At 44.3% G+C, this 21,617-nt stretch overlaps 1 protein-coding gene across 2 annotated transcripts in view; it reads right to left on the bottom strand.

The window, feature by feature from the left end:
- Positions 1 to 3,053: 3,053 nt before the first annotated feature.
- LOC138266018 (cytosolic purine 5'-nucleotidase-like) overlaps positions 3,054 to 21,617 on the bottom strand; it is a 289,639-nt gene continuing 271,075 nt past the window's right edge. For both annotated transcript variants that reach the window (XM_069214326.1, XM_069214325.1), the window contains 5 exons: positions 20,093 to 20,144; positions 19,233 to 19,293; positions 14,012 to 14,188; positions 6,101 to 6,202; positions 3,054 to 3,761 (listed from right to left, as the gene is read on the bottom strand). In XM_069214326.1, coding sequence (XP_069070427.1) covers positions 3,717 to 3,761; positions 6,101 to 6,202; positions 14,012 to 14,188; positions 19,233 to 19,293; positions 20,093 to 20,144 — 437 coding nt within the window. In that variant the 3' untranslated portion in view covers positions 3,054 to 3,716. The remainder of the gene's footprint in view (positions 3,762 to 6,100; positions 6,203 to 14,011; positions 14,189 to 19,232; positions 19,294 to 20,092; positions 20,145 to 21,617) is intronic.

The raw sequence follows: 21,617 nt of genomic DNA, 5'->3' as shown, positions 1-21,617 counted from the left end.
ACTGGGGAATGTTTCAGCTTCAGTGGGGCAAACAGAATAACCGCAATTCTTTGAAAAGTGTTAAAACCCCCCAACTAATCTATCAAGCACACTGTGCATTGTTACTGTACTCTGGAGATGAAGTTTGGGCATTTTACAATGTTGCAGCTTCTGAACATTCCTTCGATGTTAGGATATGTTTGCTAAATTATTTGTGATAAACAAAACCATTCAGAAAATGTAATCAACCTTCATGAGTTATGCATGTCAGAGCAGTCTATGTCAAGATGGATAGTGTGCTCTATACTACATGGACATATTTCACACTTTGAGTTGACATTATTGATAAGATTAAGATTCTAGAGTAGATAAAGTAGTTGGCCTGGCTGCTTTGACAAAGTATTCCGTTAAAAAAAGTATTTAAGATGATATTCTCTGATTTTCTGTTTTGCAGCGTTAGCACGGCAGACATTTTGGGGGATGAACTTACTATTTTGTTTCGTTTATCCCTATCAATGAAGATTCATAGAGGCAGAAGAAACTGCTACTCTCTCCTCCTCTGCTCCTTACGTCGTTAAACTATTGGTCATGACAAGTTCACCCACGAGCTTGTAAGGCAGCTGCCAGAGCAAGGCTTGATGAGCTGTGACGCTGTCAGCCTCTTCAATGCTGGTGCACGTTTTCTCAGCTTTGCTCTGCATATTGCCTCTAATGCTATTTTTTCCGTCATTGTTTTCTAGTCTTTTCTTGACTGTACTGTTAGGGTTTTGTACTTCAAAGTTGCCAGTGTCTCTTTTTCTTTTTAATTGGAAAAAATCGTAAAATTTAGAAATTTAGCCTTGATAGGGTATAGAGGGCATATGCTTTAAAAACAATGTTGGATTTCACCTCTTAAACATTGTTCGAATTATTTGTAATATAAAGCATTCAGGATCCTCTCGCTCGGGCGGGAAGGATTCCTCATTTATGACTATCAATAAAGCGTCCATGAGGCAGATTTATTTTGTCCAGCACCAGTCTAGAGACGTACAACCCTCGTGTATTGTGAGGAGCTGAATCCCTCTCTCTGATGCTGACCGCTCCCTTTGCAGCAGCACAGCATCAAGGCAAACTAGGCCAGTTGCTGTCCTGCTTTGCTGACAAAAGGAGTACTAGTCACTAGTAGTACTGGGTTTGTTATCCAGCAGCATGAGATTCTATTATAGTACTTTGGGACGTTTGACTATGACTTTTTGATGAAAAAGCCAGAACTCATTTGAAGATGTCACAAGTGGTAACTTAGGTGATGGTAAATAAATATTCCCGAGCTTTACTTTAATTACAAGTAGTGAAGAGCAGTGAAGGGGTGAAGTGCATCAGCTGCTGTATATTTTAATAAGGGAATGCTCTACAAAATCAGCAGTAGAACAGCTGCTGCAAACTTTTGTGGGCAAAAAATGCAAATTAACCTGAAATGTGCTGTCTTTTATTAGTACAGACATACCAGGCCGGTTTAGATTCACAGAAAATAGCCCTCTCCCTCTTCTTGACCCCTCAATGCACCAGGTGCCAGCAGTGGCGAGCATACGCTGAACTTATAGTGAAAACCACAGCCTCAACATCCCCATCCTCTCCCAATGGCAGCTGCCTATCTGTGCTCGGAGAATGAAACCTCTTAACTGTGCAAGTACCTCCAATCTCACCAGGGTCCGTGCGGCTCTGAGAACTGGAATGGGATGGAGTGTCAGGGCTGCACGTGCTCTGGCCTGGGTGGGCCGCCTTTTATTCTAGAACAAGGATGCATGTAGAAGACCTCAAAGCTGTTTGCTACAACCACATTCGTATGATGTAGGCTAAACACATATATGATGGAGGTCATCCTGGAACCATGTCTGTCCTCCCTGACTTGCATCAGTTTGTCACAGCATCACTGGTATCTCAAAAGCCTGGGCCAGGAGAACTGCCTGAGATAGCTCCCATGTTAGCCTGCCCACCAGCGCTGCATAGCTATTAGAGCAGCAATGCAGGTGAGGGATGTCCAAAGTGTCTGCTGCTCTCAGCATTGGATGCTGCAGCCCTCAGCTTGTCTGCTGCTGCAGGGAGGATCTGAGTTAGGCTAGAAGAGAAGTCTCTTGCGCCAGGGAGGAGCAGGAGTTCTTGTGCTTTCTTTTGCGTGACATGGGCTACAGTGTCCCAAACATGTACACCTCCAAGGTAACCATGGTAGCTAAGCAAATATGCAGACACCACAGTAAACAAGGGCCACTGATGCTATAACCAATCACTATCTGTGTCATGAAAAGAAGGGCCACTCCTAGCTCAGTCTCCAGTTCAGGTCAACAAAGAGAGAGTGAGCCCTCTTGATTAAATATGCTGTAGCCCAGGCCTTATGCAGAAGCGGCCAAAAGATGGCGTTCAGCTTTATATACACAGAGGTTCTAGACAGGCATGTGATATGCACTTCCACTGTTATTGCCAATTCTTGCAACAAAGCGGGGAAATTAGTAATATGCGTTAGTCTAACTTGCAATATTTGACAGAGCAGAGTTTCCTAAATCTGGGCACCCATTACTGTTCTCGCCAGCTGGAGTCAGAGATCTTTAGCACAGCCATCTGAAGTTTGAGACAGACAACGGGCCATTATATATTGTTTGTATGTAAGCCTATTAAACATCTGTTTTATGCTACCTATTTTAAAGTGCACATGGAACGTGTTTCCTCTCCTCACTTAAATTCCTTTTTTCAGTCCTATGATTATTAAGGGATGTAAATCTCTTTTTTTTTGTGGTCTCCCTCCGATGATCTATCTACTGGTGGCTGTCGAGATCCAGGCAGGCAGCACCTTAAGGTCTAGTGTTTATACACAAAGCCCCCTAATATGCCAGTGTAATCAACAACATCTTGTACAGCCCAAAAAATACCAAAAGGAGACAGATCAGGAAGCAAAGCAGAATCAGAAAGCATTGCAGTAAAGTTCTCTGTCCATGGACTTGCAGATGAAGGAACTTCAAAGAGAACATTCAAAATCAAAGGAGCACACCCTGAAGAACTGGAATGGAGAGCACAACTAGAACAAATGCAGACCATTTACTGGGTGCACCATAGATCCCCTTTAATCCACTGAGGATTCAATATGTGAGCTGTTATCAAAGAAGGTCATAACTTGCTTTTCTCTCTATTGTACCAGTGGATAGCACCTGTACGTTTGTTAGTAGGAGGGAAGGTCAGCTCTGCACAGCACTTATCCACATCACACATCCAAAGGACGAGCTGAGAAAAAAATAAAAATAGTAAAGACCAGTAGCATATGAGTCTGTCCACACCTAAATACTACATTCCCTGCTTAGCCACACAACTGTGTCGGGAACACTGAAAGTGTTCACTGATGCCTTGCTGTTCGGTATTGTCCTTTCCTTCCACCCATGCAGAATGGCTGTTTCCTCATGAGAGCTGTATCTCTGTGCCTGAACCGGGTAGGGCACTTCTGTTGCTTCATTACTTGGAGATGGATCTCCTAGCTGTCTGCCACATTTGCAATGCCATTCACCACGCTATTGGTGCAGTTTCCAGTGTAACTGCTGGTTCTTTGCAAAACTGTGAAGTACTGCTGTCAGTTTGCAGAGCATCCAAATTCTCTGAAGGGTTTAGGATTGTCTTATTGTGAGGTATCTCCCATTCCGTGACTCTGGTCTGAGTCAGAGCCAAGGATATTCTAGGTCCAATGTTGAGTTGTCTCGGTGATTTGAAAATGTCTACCTTCAGTCGTCATCCTCGCCTCCCTCCTTGAAGATCTCTCGCAGTTTCTAGAGGAACACAATGGTTTCCATTAGTTACAGGATGCCAGAATGCATCATACATCAAAATGAATTACAGCTGAAATATAGCACCTCTGCAGAACAGTCACTACTAATGTTCAGTTTGGGGGCTTTCCTTTAATGCTAAATTCTGAGCACTACCAGTTTCAGGTGATACATGAAAATAGATGTCTAAAATAAAGAACATTTATGACAGCTGATGCCTCACCTAAGGTCTAACTCATATTGGAGGAGGGTTAGGGACACCTGCATGTTTAAAATGACCTTGCACTTATGGTAAAGTCCTGTTCTTGCATGAAATTTCCTTATAGTCCTAAATATGGGAAGTCCTGTAGCTGAATGATACGAGAGCATATGCACAGCTTATCAGCACTTAGAAGCCTCACCCTGGAGCCATGCATACTGGAGTGCAAACCTAATCATATATTCTTATGCATTTCAAAATTATTGGTTTTATTTTATTTGTATAAATCTGCATATCATGGAGTGTACAAATATACTTTAAATTCAAAACATCGTTTTTTATTAATCTGAAGAGTCCTTTAACCTCAAAGATGCTTGATTGGTTTAATGGCTCTATGGGCCCTAAACCATTTTAAAGTAGTACATTTACACATTTCTGCAAAGTGTAACCTTATTTTCAGTGTTGGCAACTAAATGTGGGATTTTAGGAGTATAATCAAATTAGTACTGTCTTGATGTATGATATATTCTCCTCAAGGACGTCTCACATTTCCTACGAGGGAAGATACAGCCACATGCTCATTACATGAGTTTTTGCAAAGTAAAAATGTCTCATATGATTTCATTCCATTGACTTGTATTGAGAAAAAACATATATAAACTGTAGTACATTTCATGTATGTTGCCGTAAGAATGCAACTGAACGTTTCCTAGTGAGAGCTCTAGTCAGTTGCAATGACCACTGCCTTTTGAGTACTTGCTGTGCCTCTTGCACTTTTTGTACTAAACGGATGTTAGACTGGTGGCTTACCAACATGTGTTCACTTTCGAACACTGGGCACCACACAATTTCTATAGCTGACTCACACTAGGCATGTGCCGGTTGCAAGGCAAACAAGCATGTAATGAGCACATGCCATTTCTACTCTGAAGCCATCAGGGTGCTTAGATACTTAGCGGCTTATTTATGAGCCCCGTGCGCTGCCGAAACATCACTTTTTTTTTGCACTACGGTGGCACAGACTACATAATCATATCTATGCGGCCATGGAAAGCCGCTTTGCGTGGCTTGCATGGCCTCATAGAAATAGAGTAAGGCAAGGCAGCGCAAGTCGCTGTGTTGTCTTCCTCTGCACCAGGAAGGTGTTCCATGGTTGTTGTGGTGGGTTTTCCCACGCTTTCACCAGTGGATTTTGAGGCTGCCCCAGAATTACAAAATCATGCACACTTGGGGAAGCCACACAACCTTAAGCTGCCCGAGGTGAAGCACAACGAGAAGAAATCTTTTTATTTCTTCTTGTATTTTTCCTCTTTCCATGTGTGCTGCATTCTGCACCATACATAGACAGAGGAAAACACCTCTCTGCATTGTTTTTGTGCTGGAAGGTGCCCCTTCCTGGAAAAAAACAATCCTACATGCAACGATGGCACCCTGGCACAATGGTGCAAGCGTGCCTACGTTGGCACTAGTCTGCCGAAACTGCTCCAGCACAGGGGGAAAGGACAGGAATACACTGTATTGCATAAATGTGGTTCATTCCTGCCCTTTCACTGTGGCCTAGGGCAGCGCAGCAAGGTGACTTGCTGCACTGCCCTACGCCAAATCCCCACAAATATGTCCCTTAGACACTGTATCACAGAAGTAAGAAGCTCGGTAATGAGGAGCTCAAATACAGCACTAGTTTGTTACAGGCTGCCAATGCTCAGTTGACACCAGCAGGATACAATATTATGTACAGAATTGTTGTTAATAGTTTAAAGGTGCAAAGATTTTAATTGTTTCTTGGGATACTTACTTGCCCCATTGTAAGTAGCCTTTAAATTTGTCTGGTGTTGATCACTGTGATTTTCCAAATTTATTTAAAAAAAGATGCATGCTTACGCCGCCGTGTAGTTGTATTGGAAACTGTAATTCCAAATCCTTGGTATGCACATTTTCATCTACCTTAAAGATCAATCCCTGCTTTTGGTGTTTGCATGGCTTCTGAACAGATGACAACTCATATTAGACTGTGTTTCTGAGAGGCTCTCTAAGGTGAGTGAGAACCTTTAATCTATAGGCTACAGCAAAAAAGCCACAATAACTTTTACGATGGCAAAAAGCAAGGCAGGGTGTCCTTTTCTGAGTAGGAGATGACGCTCACCTGGTGGCTGAAGAAGCTGAGCTGGTGAATGCGTTGACTTAGCAGCATGCTCGACTCATTCATGTCAAGACGTGCATGCTCCACCGTGGACTCATGTGGCATCTGGAGAAATATAAGTATAAAGTGGAGCTTAAATAAGTTTGCACTTTTCCTCTCCTTTCCTTTTTATTACCAAGATACTGCTAGAATTGCATTCTAAGCCACTTTTGTAACAGTACAGTCACATCTTTAATCAATCAACTTTTAGTATCTGCTAGTGCCACTTGTATTTATCAGTTGCAGTAAACATTATACTGCCAAGGTAGTATTGGCAGAAGAATAGGTTAGTGGGTAAGTGGATTTTGTTTAATCTGTGGTGAATGAACTATCAGAAAAAAAGGTTCACTGTGTCAGCAAGCTTGGGGAGAGGCAAGGGCAGACGGAAAAGAGATATGGGCTGACATGGGAGCTAGCAACGTTAAGCTATCAATCAGAAATTAGATAAAGCCATCCGGATGGAATCTGTTACTTACCCTATAAGCATATGTTCATAGCATGTAGCACACACAGTCCTGAGTTATTCTGGAATGTATGATCCTCCATAAAAGCTTTTACTATTGGTATGCTAATCAAGGAAAAAAAATCCCTGTTTTGCATGTAGGCCGAAATGACAGCTAGGTTGAACTGTATGTAAATATAAGGGAGGCCAAATTTCTGCAGGTGCAAGACGTAGCAGATGATGTCATGGATATTGGGATTTAGAGGGTCCAGGTTTTTAGAAATGTAACAGTGGACACATATTTTTATCTTTGCAGCATAGCTGTTCTATGTGATAGTTCTGCATACTTTGCACAGGATAGTCATGCAATGCTGTAGGAGATCAAGATAGCCACACTCTAAGACCACCAGGTCCAGATAGCTAGGTTGGGTTGCCTGGGATATGGGTGTCTCATCTGGCCTTAGCTTTGTATAGAAGGGTCTGGCTTGATTGGGAGCTTCTTGTAGGGGCTGATGGGCATCTCAAGTAGCATTGAAAACCAAGCATTGCCCACTAAGAGAGGAGTCACAGCACATCCGTTTACTCAAAAGATTTCTTCAAATAAAAACAGCAGACAAATGTCCAAACCCAATAATAGATGGTAGGAGAATGCAGAGCATGTGTATTTGCAGCCACCCATGCTAAGACCATTACATTACATTTGAGAACAATTAAGTTTGGCCACAAGACACTTTTGAAGCCCACATTATGGATGCTTGACAATGTGTCAAATTCTTCAGTTACTCAAAATCTTGAGGGGTTCTCAGTAATTTAGACTGATGTTGCATTCATCTCAATGCCCTGCTCCATGACCTCAGGCTATAACCATGCATTTTCCTAATGCTAGGTATTTCTATTCTTTCCTAATCTGAGCTGCCTTAGAATCAGTCTTCAACTCCCTATTACCCTGATGGTTTACCACTGGTGAGAAGGTCCACTCTTGCGTACAATTATTCTTGCTCCTTGTAGCTAACACGTTCAGAAGATTCAATAGAAACAACAGTCCCAGTGGTGTGTGCTTCTGGCAGCGCACTCGAGGGCTCCAGTCAATGCAACCTTTCTTTCCCCCTCTAGGATGCATATCAAGGAATGCGGTGGGGTACAGTGTGACCTAACACTCAGAGTGCTTGATGCAGAAGAAGGTGATTTCCAGACAAATGGCTTCTATTATTAAATTTTCTGATGAACACAGCTCCTTCAGAGATATTGTAGAGTGTCACAAATAACGTTATAGGCAGTGCCGGAGCAGAACTGGTACTTGGCCCATAACTGTGTGTAGAAGCCTAAAGAAATATTCCTTTGGTAGGTGAGCCACACTAAACAATCCATCACTCGGGGTAGGCAGAACTTGCAGAGTTTAACTTTTGGTGTAGTTACAGAAAAACTCTGCGAGATTGTCCGGAATTCCACCAACAGGTGGAAAATATGCAGCTTGCGCTGTTCGATCTATAATTTAGTGCCGAAACATGCTGAAATTCAGCATGAACAGCAACATAAGTTGCGCAAGACCACAAGGCCATTCAAGTTGATTTTGCTGCCGCTCAAGTAGAGAATCTACTCAAGCATCAGCAAATCTACTTGTATGGCAGCCCTCTAACCAGGACTGCTTGTGAAAACTGGCGACTATCTGTGTTAGAAAATTGTGCTAGGGGATGCCAAATCTCACTCTCACATGTCAGCTCACATTTTCTGGAGCCTCACATGAGACAAATTCCACCATGCCATGACTAATGGGATTTGTCCATTACTCTGCGTTAAAAAGTAACGCAGAGTGACTAAAATTCCGCCAATTCTGCAGGCGAAATGGAACATTCTGCTTACCCCTAGCTTTCATTTCCAGTATTAAACTGTGGGTGATAAAGCCAGGTTTAAAACCCTATTGAATGTACTTAAATCTTCTGTTGTTACCTGCAGTGACAGTTTTACATAACTCCAAAGGCCTGTGACCCCTTCTCCTTTCAAAGTGGGAGTGAGCATGGGCAATTTCACCACTATTTATGTGGCTAAATCCACTATAGTCCAGTTCAATAATTAAGGCCTGGCAGTGGATAATGAATCAAGTGGGAAACCAGGACATCCAGCTGTTTCTGTAGGGAATTTGACTTGGAAGAACTGTGCTTGAAGTTAGTGCATGAAATGTAACCTTTTGCATAAGGTGCTTGCTTCATTGGGTGAGGCATAAAACAGAGGACCCTACAATCAAATAGCTGTCCTGTTTAAAAGAGACAGATGTTCCTTGGGTTACTCCCTCTGAGACTGTGTTAAGCCTCTATAACCCTTCAACCTTCCTACCCACTATTGACCTCAAACAGCATAGCATACCTTTTAACTACCTGTAACCAGGTCAGTCTCCTTTACCATCAACTACTCAGTAACTCTGTCCGTGTATATGTTTTGTGTGATCTCAGTGGAGCAACTTCTTTCCTGCAAAATATTAACTCTCCTGACTGTCCATTAGCAGAGTTGGGACATTTCTTTCCATCCACCAAAAAGGTCATGAACAGGCCCCCTTGCAGCAAATATACTCTGGCTCAGACTCCACCTCTTCTTTAGTCGTTTCTTAAAAAGGTGGGTCCACGTCAGCTCCAGTGCTTGATCTCAAGGAACAGGAAGTCAATACAGCTCAAGTTTTTTTTTTAATTGCTTCTTCAGAGGGACTTATAACTCTTATAATCCGTGTTGAGCATGGCCAGCGGTCTATAAGAGCCCAACAGAGTCGGATCTCGGCCAGGTTTTGGAAGAGAAATTAGCGCCTCATGTTGAGAAGCAGAGAGCGCCTCCTCATGCACTTTCAGGAGGTGGGGGGCAATCAAGTGACAGTAGGTTTTGTAAAATTCAGTCGGGAGTCCATCTGGGCCCAGGGTCTTACCAGTTGCTTGGGCACACATGCTCTCCTGCAATTCAATCAGTGTTAGGGGTTCCTCTAATTTGATTCGCTGATCATTCATAAAGCGAGGCAAAGGAAGTGAAGTAAGAAATGCATCATATTCCACGGGGCTCACCAATACCGTAGACTGGCACAGGTGTGTATTGTAATGTGTAAGCTCATCATGTATTTCTTGTTGTGTATGCAGCAAGTTACCCACCACAGAGCGTAATGCCACTACTAGGGTGGCAGCGCCCTCTTGTCGTATCAGCCACACCAGTAATTGCCCTGACAGGTCCACATGTGGCTATCCGCTAGGGTGCGTCTCCCCTCCGGATTGCATAGGGAATGTGTTTCTTGACCCAATAGAGTTTCCTCTATTCCTGTCAGACTGGCCTCAATCATCTTACGCATGTTCCACTGCACACCCAAACAGTGGTCCCGTAGTGTCACCTTAAGCTCGTCCCATTCCAGGTGCCTCGTTTAGGTGTTATTTTTGAAGTATGCTGTGACGGTCCTACCAAGAGACTTGCGAAAGGGAGGGTTCTCCAGCATCTCTGGCCATAGTCACCAAGTGGGTATAGCCGGGACTAGATTATCCTCTAGCATCTGCATGTATTGTGGATCGTGATCTGAGTGTGTACGACCCAATTAGTCCGTATGCAATATGGTGGGTATTAGGTTTTCAGTGCAGAGGATTCAGTCTAGCCTCACATAGGTGTTGTGTGGGGCGGAATAGTAGGAGTATACACGATCCTCACTGTGGCAGTGGCGCCAAACATCTGCTTAGTGCCAATGCTGAAGCCAGGTACGCAGCGATGTTGCAGCACAATAGCCGCCCTTGGAAGGGGTGTGAAGGAGCGGTCCAAGCCCGGATCAATGACGCCATTAAAGTCTCCTCCCAGAAGCCACGGCACAGGACACCAGACAGTCTGTGCAAAAAAGACATTTGTTCTGTAATTGGCGCATATATTGATCCTAAAATTAGGGCTCGGACACTTAAATGACTGCGTACAAATACATAAAGTCCGCCAGCGTCTACTACCTGCTCCTCAGCCAGAAAGGGAGTACCTGGTTTAATCCATATGAGAGATCCTCTAGCAAGAGAGGAGAAATGCATTGCACATAGCTGTCTACGTCTGTGTAGCCTAGTGGCCTCTGCCATGATGAGATGAGTTTCCTGTAAAAATCCAATGTGTACGGAGTGTCTTTTGAGGTATGAATAAATAGCGTATCTGCGCGCTGGTGTGTGTATACCTCTTTCATTCCATGTGATTACGTTAGTCAGTGACATTTGTGTACAGCAGGAGAGCGGCTGCAGAATCAGGGAAGGGGTGGTCATCCGGGTACTTTGTGGACGGTGGGTAAGCCACAGGGTGAAGGTGATGATAGAGGCTCCATTCAACAATAAACTAATGCAACGAGGCACAAACAGATAGCGTTAAAGCGGCTAGCTCAAATACCATAAGGGTAGAAAGACAAACTGCTCCCGCCCAAACTTATTGACACAGTTCAACTAATGTGGAAGTAAGAAAGTGCCTATACGGGGTTCTGCATGAGGAGCACCAACACAGAGAACCCAGTCGACTAGCGCTGTTCGGCAAGAGCCGCAAGGAAATAGCACATTGAGCCGTGTACAGTATCTCCCAGCAAACAGTACATCCCAGCTCCGCAAGCACGGCAAAAGAAACATAACCAGGAGGAGTGAAGCAGCGCGTCGTGGGGGTGGGGGATGGGCCCCCTGCAGGGGAAGCGCTAGTCAAAAAGAAGCAAGGACAGAAAACAGAGTTCACAAGACTCTCTCCAGGCACCCAGGCACTCAGATGGATGTCAGGTATACGTTTGCGCATAGCGGCCATATTAAACAACAGTGTGTATTTACAACAGGAGGCTGCAGCAATATCAAATGGGTTTGCAACTCATACAGTGTCATTTGCTGATTGCGGTGTCACATCCGGGGGGGTTAAAGTCTCTGAAAATCTACCACTCAATGACTCATCTTCGCTACCAACCGTGTCAGTTCCCTCCTCCCGATCCGAAAAACGAACTGGCTCTCCGATGGCTGCCGCTGACTGTAATGCACTTTGCCAGTCCCGTCTAATGTGTTCAAGATCAGGAGCATGAGACAAACGCTGTGAAGATACTCTGCAATGTCCCTTGGCTCGACAGTGGCCGGATCGTGTCCTCCGCTCTCTGCTTCGTGCCTCCGTTGATGTAGGCCTCGGGCCTGGTCCGTTGCCTCCAGCCACTCCCAGGCCTCCTCAGGTGTAGCAAAAAATGTTGACTGTCCCTGAGCCACCACCCGGAGTCTTGCCGGGTAAAGATGAGAAAACTTAAAATTGAGGGTGCGGAGTTGTCGTTTCACGGCCAGGAAGGAGCTCCTTTGCTTTTGTACAGCCAAAGTGTAATCAGGGAACAGCATGACCTTAACGCTGTCAACCTGTATGTTTTGTAATGCCCTTGATTCACGGAGTATGTAGTCTCTGTCAGCGTAGTGTAATAAGTGAAACAAAAAAGGGTGCAGGCCTGACCCCTAGGTGGCAGGGGTCGCGCCGGCACCTGGTGTGCTTGCTCAACAGAAAAAAACGGCGTAAGTGCCCCAGCGGGGACCAGTTCCTTTATCCATTTTTCCAAGTAAGACACAGGGTTGCTTCTCTCAACCCCCTCCTGCAAACCCATCACTCAAATGTTATTCCTCCAGAAACGCCCCTCTGAGCCCTCCACTCGATGCACCAGAGCAGCCACCCTATCAAGCAACGATTGCTCGGAAGCTTCTACTCGTTGGGTTTTGGGGGTAAGTTCGTGCAAGGTGTGTTCCATGGTGCGTGTTTTTCTGCCAATTTCCGGTGGTCCACATGGAGCACATTGAGGTCAGTCGCCACAGTATCGATCTTCTGCTCCAAGGTTTGATCCAGCGACGTGCCAAGGCATTGCACCGCCTCCAGCACCACGTCTAGTTTGCGATCCATTGAATGTGGAGAACCAGCGCTCTGGGCCGAGGAGCCACTACCTGTCCTGGAGCGCAACCACCCCATACTGCAGGCATCTGGGAACAGGTCTCACTTATTTCCTCGGTGGGACAGTATACAATGCGCAATGTAGCGGTCGCAATCAGCTATGCCGCTGCTGGTACCCCCAAGATGGTGCAATTCAGGTGACATCTGGAATAAGAGACAGGGCAGAGTCTATGGTCACAGTGTAGTAGGGTCATACAGTGTATATCCCGACCAGCCGTTCCTTGAGCATCACAGCAATGTCAGTCCGCTGACACTGCTCCAGACGGGCAAGTATGGCAGTAACTGCCCGCTCTCTCGCCTTTCCCCTCGGGGGCCGCCTGTGTGATAATCTCAGGGTGGGGGGGAGAGATAGCGCCTGATGCTCCCTCCATACAGCGCCTCTCTCCTCAACAGCACCTCTCAATGTAGGAGCCCATCCACTCCCCCCTCTGTGCACTGTTCGTTGCGGGCCAAAGCACCTGTCAATATCCTTGCTCCTCTCCTCCCTGCACACGGCAAGAAGCCAACTATGGCAGGGTCACCTCAGGGCAAAATCTCTTCCCAGACCCCGGCAGTCACACAGACACCGCCACATTGGAGACACATCCCCAGGAGGCCGCGCAGTATCTGGGCCTCCCCCACACAGCCCAAGCTTGCGTGCCTCCAATTTCTCCCGCTTACTTGTTCACAGGGGGGGGAGGGGCGGCCACCACTTCAGTGTCGCGGGCCCCTAAGGTACCCCCTAATCAGCAGGGCCACCTTTGTGGGCCAGCGATTGCCCCCTTGGGTTCCGTGTCTCAGTTCACCTCCCCCGCCAACCTCTTCCGCTCCCTGTCCGGGCGGCCCTCCTCCTCCTCATACCAGAGGGCTGCGCACAGTAAACCAGTGAGTCCCAGGCCGCGTCGGCGACCGCGACTCATTTCTCCGATCTCCGGTGCCCCAACAGTTACAGACCGCTGACTAGTACTCCGAGCGGCGCTTGTGTGCGGGGAAACCACAGGATAAACTGGGTCTTATGGAGGAGCCGGTTTAGAGTGCACCCGCCATGTCAGCCCCTCAGGCCATGTCCCCGTTGGGACTCATTCATAATATAATTTGTAAAGCTTTACCCCTGCTTTAGGGTTCTGTGTTGAGAAATGACATAAGAGCTGAAAGAGCCACGATAACATGGTATCATTATATTTTTTTCCACAGAAGTAACACCTGCCATGAAGGCAAGCGACTCCTTAGGGAAAAAAAAATCAATAACCAGGATGTAAACTCGGTGGGCTGACATTGCTGTGGTGGCAGAAGCATTGCCTCCACTGCCAGCTGCTTGGCAGTAGTGATTCATGCTTGAAATTATTCCATTGTTTTACCACAGCATGTCCACTGATTCAGTTCTTGGATTGATGCTACGACACAACCTACGGTCTTCAGATATAAATGCTGTTAACTCTATTCACACTGTTGCTTAATTTTACAGTAATTGTGTTAATGAAAATATCTGTGTTTGGCACACAAGTCATGTATCAACAAGTGGCTGTACTTACCAGCACCGGAGGAGCCCTGAACAGGTAGCTGAACGGATAGTACAGCAGGTTGATGAAGGAGGCAGCGTACAAGTCGGCATAGCGCATCAACTGACTGGCGAAAAGGGTCTGCCGTGAACCACAGCGGAAGAGGCTGCCCATCTTTCCATAGCACATGTCCATCTCATGGGTGACTTTCTGTGGGAAGGAAACAGAGTTAAATCAGCACAAGTGAGAACCAAAAGTTATAGTTTTTTACTTTTCATTGATACATACTTAAGAGTCACAGATCATCATGCTCAGATACAGAAATTTACTTAGTTAAACTTCCCCGGCGAGGGACACTAAGAAACTAGTTACTTTGATGAAAAAATTGTGTTGCATGCTTGAAGTTCTTCTAAATTCTTAAGCTGTTCATTTCTTTGACATTTGGGTGTTGAGGCTGTTTTTTTTTTTCAAAACAAAGTTTTATCTTCTGGTGTTGTCCTTAGGTGGAGACATTATGATTTACAAGGATGTCAAACCTACTCCTACAATGCCCCATTCCTTACCAACTATCATCATACTTTTTTCTTTGTAGAGTGATTATACATCTAGATTTTTCTCAAGCACGAGGGAGAATGGGGGACATAAGTCTGGAAGACCTTCAAGCTGCAAAACTACAGTTAGAGCAAAATAGGTAGGTTCTATCACAGCGTGAAACTATTTTAGATTCACCTACTATGCATTAATTAAATAATGTTTTTCCCCCTGTGGAGGAAGCATTGAAGCACAGTATAGCACAGTAAAAATATGTATTGGGAATATTTTACCTATTCTCGTCTCATTGAGAATATATGTCTCCAGAGTAGTGTTCAGCAAATGCATGTTTGCTCGAAAAGTTGAAGGTGAGAGAATGTCATTAATAAAATATTTCCAATGGAAGTTTTTTTTTCCTTGTTAAATATGACTTAGTGTGTTTTACTTGCAGAGTTGTGTTAACTGATACCAGAGTTGGGCAAGGCCAGACTGGTAACCAAACTCAGCCCTGGCAAAACCATTCACACCAACCCCACACAAAAGGGAGCCTCCACTGGAGGTGAGAAGTAGGGGGATGCTTGGGTCATGGCAGCCCATGCTACTTTGAAAGCAGCCTCTTGGTCTTCAGCCTGCTAGGAAAATGCCAGAGTGGCATTGGCATTGTGGCCCTGGTGTTGGATAGTTTGCACAACCCATTTTAATTGTAGCTGGGCAATCCAAGCTACTTAAAGGGTGGTCATGTTTGCCACAGGCACCAAGTCTCAAGACACTAGGGCCCTGATGTATACGTTTTTTTCACCGCATTACCGTCATTTTTTACGCAAAAGCGGCGCAAAATTACAAAATACAATTGTATTTTGTACTTTTGCTTCGCTTTTGCGTCAATAGATGACGGTAATGCAGCCCAAAAAAGGCATAAATCAGGGCCTGAATGTTCGGTACATTGGCGCCTCCTGGCTCAGGAGTTGGCAAGGAGTTATGCAACACATACATGAGGAGGAGGCTGTGATTCCCAGGTCACAATTACTGATCAGGGTGATATGGGTACTTGAAAACTGGGTAGCTTCGAACGCAAATGTGTTCACAAATTTTGGTCAAGATTTTTAGCTGTTGAAGCAACCCAGGGTATCAGGGCACACACTGGACAAGGAGACATTTACCATGACCCGGAGTACCATAGCTGTATGATGGGTCAAACTTTTCCAGGTTCATCGTGATCAGGCCGACACAATAAAAGGTATTCAAAAGGTTTCAGGTCAAAGTGGGCAACCCTGCTGTGCCTCTCAAGCTTGCAAATCGGCCAGTTATACAGACAAACCAAAGGTCATGAACAGAGGCAAGTGACCTCTCAAGATCAGGCCCCCTGTCCCACCTCTACATCATATGCAGGACAAACATCATCAGACGCACTGAAGGTTCAAAGGGCAGGAGCAACCTTTCTTCATCTCTAATACATCATTAGAACTCTTGTGAGCCTTTCAGTTTACATTTCGGTAGAAGTCATGTGGGCTACAGATTGCCTGGGAAAATTTTCATCTTAAGTGAGTCACCCATGCAGGCTACGTCAGCTTCCTAGGCTGTACCTACTTGCGATTAGGGCAGCTCGTGCCACTAAAGACAGTGTGGCTCCCTGTCAGATTTAGTAATTTAATCTGGTCGTATGCTTAATTCAAGCCTCAAGGAGAACCACAAAGAAATTCCCTGTTCCTTTACGTCTCTCTTAGAGGCTCCTGCAGAGTTTCCTCCTGCAAGTACAACGGCAACAAAGTGATGGCTCTAGGGTATCCTAGTGCATATGCTGGGGGCAATAGCAGAAAACCAGTCAGAGCATGAATGTCTTCAAAACTCAGCTCTCGGGTTTATCGCACAGGAACTTTTTTTGCAGGCCGTTTTTCAGGGTTTGTACTCTGAAGGAGGTAGTGAACAGACAATGACGAGTGAGATGGTGGAAACCTTTGTCACTATGGAACAAGAGGAGTGGAAGAGGGTGACTTGGGCATTTCGATCCTTAGCAGTTCCAGAAAAGTCCAGAAATATCTTTACGTCAGTGGACCTTGAAGGGAACTCTTATCTGAATTATGGGAAACAGTCACACCAGGAAAGTCAATGTCAGCAGCATGGTGGTGCAGGCCGCATCGAACTCAAATGCATGTCAGGTGAGGCCACAGTCTTCTATCTGTCCCTCATTCTCCCCTTTCACTACCATAGTGTTGCTCACCATTGGTATTAGGAACAGTCTTTGTAAGCAGAACAAGGGAATATTCATCACTCTTGGTGACGTTAGTGCATTCAAGGCAGCATCAAAAGCCACCATTCCCAAACATATAACCACCATCATCCAACATTGTTAGTCTTTGTATTGACTTCTCTGCTCAATGGTTTCCCAACATACTGTACTAGAGCCAATGCTGCTTTTGTTGTATATTTCAGTCCTTCTTTGGACTAAGCTAAGAGTTATTAAGCTCAAATACCTAAAAAGATTTGTTGAATGATTTGAAGAAACCTGTATTGTTGAGCTCTATTTGGATAAAGGTATTCATCCTTCTGCTCCTTCTGGAATCCATGACCATATATTTTGGGTGAAAGCAGTTTAACAGCATCCCATCTTGATTGATGACACCTGCATGGTGGTAACTTGTAACGTGCTCCATACCTTCAAGTAAAAATTGTGTGAGGTGATGCAGGTCGGTTTGCCATTTGGGAAGACCTATTCTAAGCCCCCGAACTCTACAGTCTCCACTGTACTTGCTGTTCTTGATGTCAGCTTATTGAAGCAAACTGCCTTCCACCTCTCTGCTCCTCATCTACAAATTAGTTTCTTCTTTGGACCCAAAGGAAAGGAACGCAGGCTGTGATGGTGGACAAACCTTTGAGAAGCGGGCCATACATGTACTCAAACTATCTTTGTAGTGTCTGAGTACTGTCTGTAAAAAGAAATTATGGTTCCAAGTATGATGAATACAAGGATACGAGCACCACCTCTGCTATATGAATTAGCCTCTGATTCTTTTCCATTCAATTCCACATTTATGACTGGGATTTCATGACAATGGTGTTAGGGCCAAGACATAGTTTGTGATTGTTTCAACACGTACCATTTTGTGAAAATAATTTGTGTCTGTTGCATATCAAACATTTTGCAAAATGTGCACCCTGGGTTCTAGTTCTAAGACTGATTCCCAGTTTGGACAGGTCATGTTACACAACATTTATGGTGGCACCATTCTGACATTCCTAGCACCCACTTACTTCAGGGCTTTTCACAGCTGACTACCTTCCTAGAGATATAAAGGAAGAGGGGCAGAGGACAAATGCTTTATGTACTTTTGTTATGAAAAGAACCAAATAAAAGGCAGGACTAAAATGAGGCCCATACCCCTAACTAGCTGAAACCCACAGCTAATAAATGACGAGTTTCCTGCACGTAATATATCTGTCATCATTTAATGTAAACATTGTCAACATTTTGTTCGATTGTTTGCATTAACTGGGCATTTATGTGTTACAAAGTATATTTTCAAGCTACTATTACTGGCACAGGTAGGTCCTCAAGACACTTTGTGTAGCAATACAGGGAGACCAACATTTCTGGTTCTGGCTGGTATCTCTGCACCACCCTGTGGCAAATACAGCTGTCCTCATTGGAAGAGGAATATCTGCATGGACCTGATAGTACTGGGTCCTATTCCATGTACTTTCTCCCCATCACAAGGAAACAAACACTGACATTTTCTGCCTGCTCAGAGAAAGTGGAAAATGTCAGCAGGAGCACCACTGAGGATTGAAGGGTTTAGTGGACAGAAGGAGGGGCTAGGGCATACTTGGGCCTAATCCAGGAGGAGCACTGTCAGCTCCCCCTGCGTTGCTTCCAGGGTACGGTGGTGGCCAGGCTGTACTCCTGCTCTCAGCTCCTGCCCCTTTAACATGTAACAGGGTACATTGTCTCGAGGCCTAGAGTTATCACGTCTGAAGCTTGTGGGCCTGATAATTCCAGGCCCAGGGGACACTCGGAATTGTGGATGTTGGAATTCTGCCCAGAGTTACTGCTTTGGATGAAAGTCTGCCGCTTGTTATGGTGGTCTCAGTAGTAAAACAGCTTGGTTAATTAGGCAATGCAATGACGTTGAAACCATTTCTACCCAAGAGCTTATACAGGGCTATAACATAAGAGCTCATTTAATTCCTCTGTTTACGGTCTCGGGGAAAATGAAAGCCCAATAAAATTAATCTTTTCAGCATCCCATATTGTCATTGGCAGTCTCTGGACCTTTAAATCAGCTAATCTTTCAAACGAAAGTCTGATACAATGGATTGTGACAAAAAGTAAACAGCGCTTTTTCATCACGACTCACTCAGATTTACGTTCAAGCAGTCAGTTAATACATTGTTGAGTTTATAATATTGTTTCCTGCATTGTGAAATACTCAAAATCATACAACGTCAGCCAACACGCGTTTCACAATCACTAAGATAGCTTCACTATGGCAAATCCTGTTGACATTGATGCAAATCCTTTCAAACAGACATACTTAGGTCCATAGATAAAGCTTTGTCTCTTCAGCTGAAGTCTCTTTGCAAGTACAAAGATCTGGTGATGATTATAGTTAAGTCTAAACAATCTCTCATGTTGGATAATACCTCCCTGCATGCCAGGCTCTGCAACGCAAGGATAGAACAGCATGTACCTTGGGCTGGGCAACCGGGGTATGGAGGCCTTTCTTACCTGGATTTGTTTCTGGATAGAGCTGATATCTGGCCTTTCACTGCTTCCGCTGTCCATGTGCCTTGACAGGAGAGAACATGGTAAGCACATGAATTTACACTACAGAGAAGTGTGTTCTACCTAATGCTTGACCCAACCCACTCCACCCAAAACAGACTACTTGTCCCCACTAGCAAGACAACCACAGCTCTTGAATTGAGGGGCACAGTGATTGCTTGTTATTTTATAATCTATTGTTACTGTATTTCCACTCTGAATTGTTGTAAATCAAAGGTGAAAGTTACCCATTTCGGTAAGATGTAGAGCTATATATATATTTTCCCCCTTTGCTCCACTCCCATTGGATGTCCTAGCTAGCAGCAACTAAGGAAGTCACACATTTTTGCACCACAGAGATAGAACGTGTGGCCCGAGAGGGCTGTACGAATGAGTGGCAGCGTGGCAGTAAAAACATAAGTGAAGTATTGCGCCCTTGTAACAGGCTGTATCACTGCCTTTGTCCCTGTTCTTCACTTCCCTGGCTTTCAGGTATGTTTGCGCTATAGAAATAGCACATGCACACAGCCAAGGCTTAGAGATGTGCAAACATGGAACAGTAGATAAAGGCTTCCATGGGTAGCACTTTGAGCATCAGATCCCAGTGCTGCTGCCTTGTCAACCAACTGGCCATGCCAAAATAACATAAACAACCATCTAACAGAGACCATACTGTCTTAAAGAGATTGAAAAATGAAAGATGTGTGGTCAGTATGCAGCTCCTTTCCACAATTCAACCCCATTACCTGGATCTCAGCAGGCCATCCATTAACCCACTTCTTGTTCTGATTCCCAAGCTCAACAGCCGAAGAGGTTATACTTACTGGTATAGCTCTGCTAGAAAAATGTCCAGGTTTTTCAGCTCCTCAAAAAGTTCTGAAAGAGAGCAAGTATGTTTATTTCGGTGACTGTGTACTAAAAATGCCAAAGAGACATGGAGTAATTGTTTATCATGTGAGGATGTACTTGAAGTAATGGGCAATATGATGGATGTTCTGAGATTCTCATGAGTCATAGAAAAGAGACCATGAGCCTTCGGTAAGAGTGGAACAGGATATTTACAGAGAATCTCGTTTTCTATGTAGACAGTTTTTGTTACATCTTTTCTGTAAACTAGACTCTATTGTCATGGATACAAAAATATGTTTTACAATGATTATAAAGTATTCCTTGGCGAAGAAATATGTTGGGAGCAACAATGGGTGTGATATATTTATCTAACTGAATAGACCATGATTTTGTCCTGCTGACAGTAAGGTATTTTTTTATCAATGGTCAGAGATTTACATCGTAGTAGAATGTTGTTACATTTTTTCCACTTCTATCTTGCTCATCCTTCTTGTATGAGAGTGTGATTTTTCTTTGAATACAGGGTAGGCTATAGGCTGTAAATGTGTGCCATGCTGTGCTGGTTTAACAATGAGTTGATGGGAGACAGCGTCTTCAGGTTGAAGAGGGACCAATTTATGTAAAATGTTAAATTATGGATTCATTTTTTGCATTTATCTTAATAATCTGGCATGATCCTCAGAAGAAACTTTCGTATTTGTGGAGAGGCTGAATACATGCAACTTCAAAGAAAAGCTATCAATTAACTATAACCAAGAGTAAGTGGTGGGTCTTGATTTATTATTGTGTGTGGACAATATTTTTCTACATGTGCGTACGGCCAATAAATATACAGCAGTATATTTACCACCATGGGCTCACATGTGCACACAAAATCCCTGATCAAAAATCACTAATTTGGGGGATTGATTTGAGCTGCAATAAACACTGGCACAGAGCAGATATTTAATGAAAAAACACATAAGATGATGTGTAACAGATTCTTTCAGAGAGGTCAATGTAAGACCTTTGGACAGCGCCTTGAAGAAGATAGAAAGTAGCTAAATTGAATTTTCTAGAAACAAAATAGGCACTGAATAACAAAGATGAGAATTTACAGAGCTGTAGTTTGGTTAATGGGTGCAAGATATTCATTTTCTGCTTGAAATCACAGCTTTAATTTCAGGGATCCTTAATCATAAATCCTCCTTCACAGCTGGCAGTTGTGCTGCAGTAGTGAAATTCATGGCACTGCTGTGAAGATGTTCACCATTCCATCAAAAGAAAACTGATTGTTTTCTCCTGAAATCTCTGTTTGTGTTCAGGCTAAGGAGTGACCACCAACTCTTCTGAATACGAGAAATAAGAGGGTATGGGAGGCAGGCAGAGACTTGATGAGAATGGTATAGTGCGAGAGGTGAAGTAGAGTGAGACGTGATGTACAGATACATATGAGGAAGCAAGATTTGTAATTTAGGTAATGTGTCCCCTGGGGTCACATTGGATGTGTAAACACTCTAA

This window comes from Pleurodeles waltl, chromosome 11 (genome assembly GCF_031143425.1).
Source record: "Pleurodeles waltl isolate 20211129_DDA chromosome 11, aPleWal1.hap1.20221129, whole genome shotgun sequence".
NCBI lineage: Eukaryota > Metazoa > Chordata > Amphibia > Caudata > Salamandridae > Pleurodeles > Pleurodeles waltl.
The sequence above is the reverse complement of the archived record's forward strand: the minus strand, read 5'-3'. Positions and strand labels throughout refer to the sequence as shown.